Here is a 7,980-nt window from a genome sequence, read left to right on the forward strand (position 1 = left end):
TGTAAATTCACATAAACATTGTCAGGGGCTAGGCCCATTATACCCAAGGTCAAGGTCACCAAGGTGCTACACTTAGATTATTTTTAATGTTAAAGTTTTTCGGCAACCTTTGTTTTTCTGTCATATCTTTGTTATTTTTGCTTATAACTTACTGTTAATTCACATAAACATTGTCAGGGGCTGGGACTATTATACCCAAGGTCAAGGTCACCAAGTTCTTATCCTTGGAATTCATGTTAAATTTTTTCGAAAGCTTCATTTATAGACATATCTTTGGTACTCTTGAAATAAAAAAAATATTTCTTTACCCCTTACATACTTGACCTTTAACCCCTCTGAGTAGTAGGGTCTTTTTATATCTTGGTGTATCTTCCTTTTAAAGTAGAGGTCTCATATTAGCCCACCATCTTCAGAAGGTGGGATATTCAAAATTAATGACTCTGCATCCATGGTCCTGGATCCATCCGTCCGTTAACAATTTCTCAATTTCGCATCCACTCAGAAACTACTAGGGGGATTTTGACCAAACTTTGTCAGAATGATGAATTGGTACCCTAGTTGTGTCCCCCTGAACATTAGACTGGTTCAACAATTTTTGAGTGAGTTATGGCTCTTTGTTTATTTTTATAATTTACATAGATTTATATAGAGAAAAACTTTGAAAGCCTTCTTGTCCAAAACCACAGAGCCTAAGGCTTTGATATTTGGTATGTAGCATCAGCTAGAGTTATGGCCCTTGACTTTGTAAAAAATGTGCATAAAAAGGACTTCAGATTGTGTCGCATGTATCTCAAAAAGTATTTGAACCAGTATTATGAAACATTACAGGAATATTATTCAGCATGTGAAGTTGTGTAGCTGGGGTATTGTTAGAGGTATCACTCAGTCAGACCAGAGTTACGGCTCTGACTTAGTGAAAATATATGCATAAAAAGGCATAAAAGTTGAGTTGTGCATATCTCAAAAAGTATATTACCTGGGGTCATGAAACATCTTAGGAATATTGTTCAGCATGTGAATCCTGGGATTTTGTCCCGGGATTTTATCATTCAGACCAGAGTTATGGCCCTTGATTGTCAAAAAATATGCATAAATTGGATAGAAGTTTGTTTATAATCATAAAACATTAGGGAATATTGTTATAAAGCATGTGCAGTTACTAGCACACCTGGTGTTCTGTTTTGGATTTCACTTTGCCAGATGGAGTTATGGTCCTTGACTTAGACTAAGTCTTAGTGAAAAATACACATAAAGTGCTTGTGTTGCATATATATCTAAAAAAATCACCTAGAGTAGGAATATTATCAAGCACGTGAATCTGTGCACTTAAGTTTTTTTTTTCACTTTGCAAGACCAGAGTCATGGCCCTTGAGTCAGTTAAAAAATTAAAGTTTGTGCAGCATATGTCAAATTGTACTTGACCTAGAGTCATAAATCATTAGAGGATTGTTTTATAGACTATGACATTTTGCACCAGCCACCAGGTGTTCTTTTTGGCATTTTACCGGTACTCAGCTAGGCCAGAGTTACGGTCCTTCACTAAGCGAAAAATACTCATGTACATAAAGTTCTTAAAAGTTTATGTTGCAAACATCTTAAAATTAAATGTTTCACCTTGAGTCATGAAAGTTAACCATCGTACGGTGACAGGAGTGGGGGACACCTGTGTCCTATGGATACACATCTAGTTAATTGTGAAAGTTTTGCATGTAAGCATGTTTCTTAGAAATAGAAATTGTTGGACTGAATGTTTTCAAATTCTGCACACATATTTTGCATCATGAGAAGACCTCACCTGGCACGTCTAATAACACTGACTTAATTTTAGTTTGGAGAAGTTATACCCCTTTTTCACATAGAAATTGTGGTGAAAATTGTGCATGTAAGCAGGTTTCACAGGAACTATTGCACTGCTTGCTTTCAAATGACCATATGAATCTAGTTCCCTATCTCTAACTTACAGGTCAGAAAATTATGTCCCTTTTTCAACTTTTTGTATTGCTAGAATTTAGTGGAAATGTTACATAAAGTCAAGCATGTCATCACAAGACAGCTCTTGTTGCCAGTTATAGATGGCAAAGGGAGAAGAGACTGGCTATGTAATAGTTATAGTATGTGTGAGAGTGTGTTACGAGGATATATCAGAGCTAGGGGTACATTGGGGGTATTTTTCTCTGCACATATCGTCGAGGCCGGTAGGCCGAAACAGATATGTGCAGAGAAAAATACCGAGATGTACCCCTAGCTCTGATATATCCTCGTAACACACGAGCATTACATATTATAACTGTTTTATCGCATAGTTTTATCATTAAAATTTATATATTATTTTCATTTAAATTTGTTTATTATTATTTTTACACTTTTCATTCCCTTTCTGCGCCTCGCTGACTGAAACACTAAAACTTCTGTTTTAGGAAATGTGTTCCCCAGATAAAAGTATCCAACAGATTTCTGCATTGGTTTTAAATCTTTGCATTTCACTGGCCAAACATATTGTAAAACTTATTGTTTTGTTTGTAAAAAAACAACAACAAAGAAAAAGAAACATTTTAGAAATCTCAGAATTTCATGTATTTCTGAATTTTACTTTATAAACTGTAGGTGTTTGTTATAATTCTTTCTCTGTGAACTGTAAATTGGAGCTAAAATCATCTTTTCTTTGAAAGGAAAAAATTATACTCCCTCGATAGGACCTCACTGGCCACAATAAGAGAAAAAGTGTTGCGATATATATCGGAACAGTTTTACTGTGCTGATACATATCGCAACAGTTTCTTTCTAATGAAACTCTATAGAGATTTCTGTGTTGATATATATTGTGACAGTTTTGTAAAATATCAGCACAGATTTTGTAGTATTAATGTGTGTTACCATGTTTAACATGCTGCAAAGATCAAAGAAAAATTGCCGCACTTATAATGCGATAATAACCCTGTTGAGAAATTCATGAACAGTTCATGAATAATCCTTGAACTATTCCAGAACTTTGTTCATGAACAGTTCATGAATAGTTCACGAAAGTTTGTGAAGTACAAATGGGACTTTTTACGGCATCAAAAATTCATGAACTGGGTGTGGTTCATCAAGTTCATGAACTGGACTGGTTCATCAAATTCATGAACTGGATGTGTTCATCAAAGTTCATGAATTGATAGGTTCATGAATCTGATGAACCAGAAATTCGCGAACTTGATGAACAGTTCATGAATAATTCTTGAACTATTCGTGAACTATTCATGAACAGTTCATCAACTACAAATGGGACTTTTTGCGGCATCAACTATTCATCAAGTTGATGAACCATAGTTCATGAACCAGGGGTTCATGAACTGAAAGTAACAAGATAAATGGAAAGTTGATGAACCCAGCTGAATTAGAAACAGTGATTTTGACAATAGTGACGTTACTATAGCAACTGCCTGATAAAGCCTGTCTGAGAAAAGCAGGCTTTCTCAGGTCAGTGACTTGAGAACACTTTGCACTGTTTAAACCTGTGATTAAATCCCAAGGACATCTGATTGTGTCCATTTTGCATTTAAAAATTATTACGCCCTCATACGACACTGAAAAAGGTCTTTAAATTCCAAAATATAAAAAAGCGGAAAAAACAACAAAATCCCAAGTGAAATTTGATCCAAAATTCAGTTGCTAGACGGTCTAATTTACTTTAATCTCAAGATTGATATTCAGATTAGATACTAGCTTTGTTTCAGGGTCGTGAAAACATGTGACATTTTAAAAGGATTTTATATTTTTAAAATGAACAATTTATGACAACACCATAATTACTTATTTGATATTCAGTATACTCATGTTCCTTTTAAACCATTCCTTACTGTACGTATGATAAATATTTCCTTCTCATTTGCTGCACAAACTTCTAAAAAATTGCTGAATCACATGTGCAAAAAATGTCCCAGCATGCAACAAAATAATGGAAACTGATCATGTGACATAAATTTAATGTTCATGAACATTCATGAACAGTTCATGAACTTATTCATTTATTGTAAAAGGAAAACCTAAGTTCTATGTTTAATGAGTGAACAGTTCAGAAACTCCTTATTGGGTTCAAGAACTGGTACTGAACTAGAAAAAGGTTTTGAATTTTTAGTACTTTTATTGAATCTTAGATGACTTTTTCTTAAGAACACATCAAGAATGTTTTAAGAATTTAATATTCTTAAACTGCTCATAAAATGTTCATCATTTTCTTTCGAGAATTTTTCTTGAATTCTATATGTATATTGACATTCATGAAAAAATCTTGATTCATTCTTAAACAAGTTCAATTTCTGGTATGAAATGAAAGACATCAATAAATTCACCAACCATGTATCAGTGTACACCATTATTCTTTGCCAGTGACATTTTCTAAATTGCCAAATAATGATGAAACTTCTGTTAGCTATCCCCAATGTTTAATCAAAATTTTGTACAAATTGCAGACAACATAAAATACAAAATACATGTAGTAACATTCCTAGTCATATGTATGTCATCAGTAACTCTGGTATTAGCCTTCAGCTGTAAATACTAGAAGCTTTTACAAGTAAACGGATCCTGTTTTATGAATTTTATGAATTTCAGACTTGACTGATCAATTCATTCATTTGAAGTTCATGAACAGTGTATGAACTTCAGGTTCATGAACCATCAGCATAATTGAAATAAAATCAAATACTGCACTGGAGTTCTGAATGAAGTCACTTGTTTGATTACTGAACTTATAATTCGTGAACTTAAAATCATGCACCAAAGGTGAAATTTTTGAAGAACCAGTTCATGAATAATTCTTGAACTTTAGGTTCACAGACAGTTGGTGAACTTTTTCAGGAGTAGTTTCATGAACAGTTCATGAACTTTTGGTTCGTGAACAGTTCACAAACTTTTTGAGGAACATTCATCGCATTGTTCACGAATGGTTCAGGAATGTTCATGAACAGTTCGTGAACAGTTCATGAATGCTCATCAGTTCATGAACTACAGCTCAACAGGGAAAGTATATCTGCATACCTGATTAATAGACTAGTGAAGGGAGAAGAGTTGAGATATTTTTAAAAAAGGAAGTACTGAAATACCCAGCTGCTCTTTTCAAAAAACACTGTTTACCTGACAAATATTGATGTAATGGTAGTTTTTCATTCAAAGGCATTCTATGTTATAATAGAATAATTGTATCAGGCACTATTTACATAGAAAAACGGACGTCTGGTTTCATGCGTATATAGTTTCAATATTAGACTACATGGTCTTAGTCAATAAAAGGCATAAGCTATTAAATTTAGATACCAAAATTTACTTTTCAGATATTAGCTAACTGTAAAAAACAAAAAGGCCTTGAAACATGTTTATCATTTACCCTGACATACTTACAGGATGTGTTCCTATTGTATTTTGTTTGAATGATGCAATCACGGGGGAAATACATATTTTTCATTTAGTAGTTTATATAAACTTTAGATTGAACTTGTGATGAATTCATTTGAGCCGTGCCATGGGAAAACCAACATAATGGCTTTGCGACCAGCATGGATCCAGACCAGCCTGCGCATCCGCGCAGTCTGGTCAGGATCCATGCTGTTCGCTTTTAAAGCCTATTGGAATTGGAGAAACTGTTAGCGAACAGCATGGATCCTGACCAGACTGCGCGGATGCGCAGGCTGGTCTGGATCCATGCTGGTCGCAAAGCCATTATGTTGGTTTTCCCATGGCACGGCTCATTTAACAGTTATATAACACTGCCGTGGTGCTGGTATTTACTTATCTCCTGAACCATTGCACACAATTTAATGAAACTTTGATATTGCGTGATATATATTATTGCACTGACAGTGTCACTATATTTCAATTAAGACATTAGTTTAAATCTTGCCAAGATGATCAGTTATCTCCTTGCCTTCTGACTTTGTTGGAATCGTCATGGTTTGGCTACAGTAAAATGCAACTTTGATTTCTACTGCCACAAATAGAAATAATTCCAGCATCATCCATAGATTTTATTTCATTGAAAAAACCATATGGGTTATGTTGCCTTATGTAGGGTAATACCTTTTTGGCTATTATTTCAATGATTGTACTTTCCTCTTTCACTTCAAAGACTTTTTTTAAAACAACTGCAATATTGTTTGGTGGTAGAGCAAAGATAGCTAGTACAAGTTGTTCTCTAACCACTCGTTGATGAAGAGACTTTGTTAATTGGTCAGGTTCTGTTAAAGGCAGACCCTGGTCTTGTTTCAAATGGCTTCCTTCTTGTTGGTGATGATAGCTTGATTCCATTTTTAGTTGACCTGTTTCTTTTGGAGGAGAACAATTTTCATTTACAGACATGGAAGTAAGCATTTTCTCTTGGATCACATCTGCAAAATCATCAAATTCTGCATTAATGATTTCTTTAATGGCGATACTTTTGATGTATGTGTATGGACAGCCATTTATTAAGAGGTTGATTTTCTCCATCAGACCCTGTTTGTTTGATGCAGATATTTTATCCTGTAGCATGTTCCTTGCTGGTATCATATAATTTGGAAGTTGTTCAGTTTCAACACAAGTTTTCAAGTATACCAAGGAGTTAACAAATCTTTCCTTAAAGTGTTCTGCATTTCATTCACTGCAATACGTCTGCTCCATTTGCCAAAATAAGACAATTTTGATGATATATGATGTAATGTTTTCACATCGTGGTGTAAGATGGTGTTTTGTGATCATTTTTAAAGCACCATACACCTTAATTTGTGTATCATTAAAAGACTGTACCATTGCAAGTTCAACTTGAGTTAGACAAATTCTCCACTGTAAATGTTCATCTTTGCTTCCTTTAACACGAACAGGTACCACATACACTTCCATTTCTTTTACGTTTTCTACTAACTCTTTTGATGGCCAGTCTTTCGATCTTTCGCGATTGCACCAAGTGTCTATGATGGTTGGAAAAACACACCGAAATGCTAATACATCATCAAAGAGAATGTAGAATGATACAAATGGTATTTGAATTCTGTATGGTTTTGATGGACCAGATTTTATATCAGCATGTACAAGGTTCTTCTCAATCCAGCCACAGTCTGCATCAGTGTAGTCTCGACCAATGCCAGCACTTAATTTACAGTCATTTCTAAGATACAGTTCTCCCTTTTCGTCTTTAAGGAATTTCGGTATTTTTGTATGGATGTCGTCTTTCTGGTTTTCTGCTTTTGAAATGAACTTTAGTTTGGTATATCCATTAGGAACATCCTCAGTATCAATTTCCAACACAGTTGAACTATTATTGTATATTTTGGCATCAATCCCTTTTTCAATGCATTGTAAATGATTTTGAACTAAGAGTTTGTCAACATCACAGTCAGCATAAACTCCAGTGCCATCCCCTCGACTGCCTGCAATCACTATATTGTAATCTACCTGGAATTTAACTGTTTCATACAAACTACCTCCTTTACCAGCATTTTCATATATCTGAACCCTTTTCTCAGCCTGTTCTTTGGAATATCCAAGCTTTTCTAAAATACATAAACTATCATCAGCCTCTTCTTTTCTTTGGTACAGAATTTCTTCCATCCTTAAATGTTATAACTTTTTAGTGATGTGTATGTATACACACCTGAACATAAAATGAGGAAGACTTGTAAAATAGACCTTAAGGAAGTTTATTCACTAATGTTAAGGCTGAATCAATTTTAGCAGATATTTTGTTCTGTACACGCAAGTATTTTATGTACATGTAATAATACATAAATACATACAATTCAATGATGTTATTAAAGGGTTTATAGTGTCACGCCATGTACCAAAATAATCCTAACTCTGTTCAGTGACCCTAACTCAGTGCCAACATGGCTGACAGAAAGACGATATATGTAGTTAGTTTCATTGTCTTTTTTCATGTTTTTATGTGAGTATGCAATGTTAGCGTAAAACTTTTGATAGTCATAATATCCTGTATTGATAACATGTTTTGTGTACTAAATATTTCAATCA

The 7,980-nt window shown here is 34.3% G+C and overlaps 1 protein-coding gene across 1 annotated transcript; it reads right to left on the reverse strand.

Annotated features, from left to right (window-relative positions):
• Positions 1 to 6,606: 6,606 nt before the first annotated feature.
• LOC128547372 (uncharacterized) lies at positions 6,607 to 7,560 on the reverse strand. Its single transcript, XM_053519993.1, has one exon. It carries the CDS (start codon positions 7,558 to 7,560, stop codon positions 6,607 to 6,609), a length of 954 nt encoding a protein of 317 aa, XP_053375968.1.
• Positions 7,561 to 7,980: the final 420 nt, after the last annotated feature.

This window comes from Mercenaria mercenaria, chromosome 1 (assembly GCF_021730395.1).
Source record: "Mercenaria mercenaria strain notata chromosome 1, MADL_Memer_1, whole genome shotgun sequence".
In the NCBI taxonomy this organism is placed as follows: Eukaryota; Metazoa; Mollusca; class Bivalvia; order Venerida; family Veneridae; genus Mercenaria; species Mercenaria mercenaria.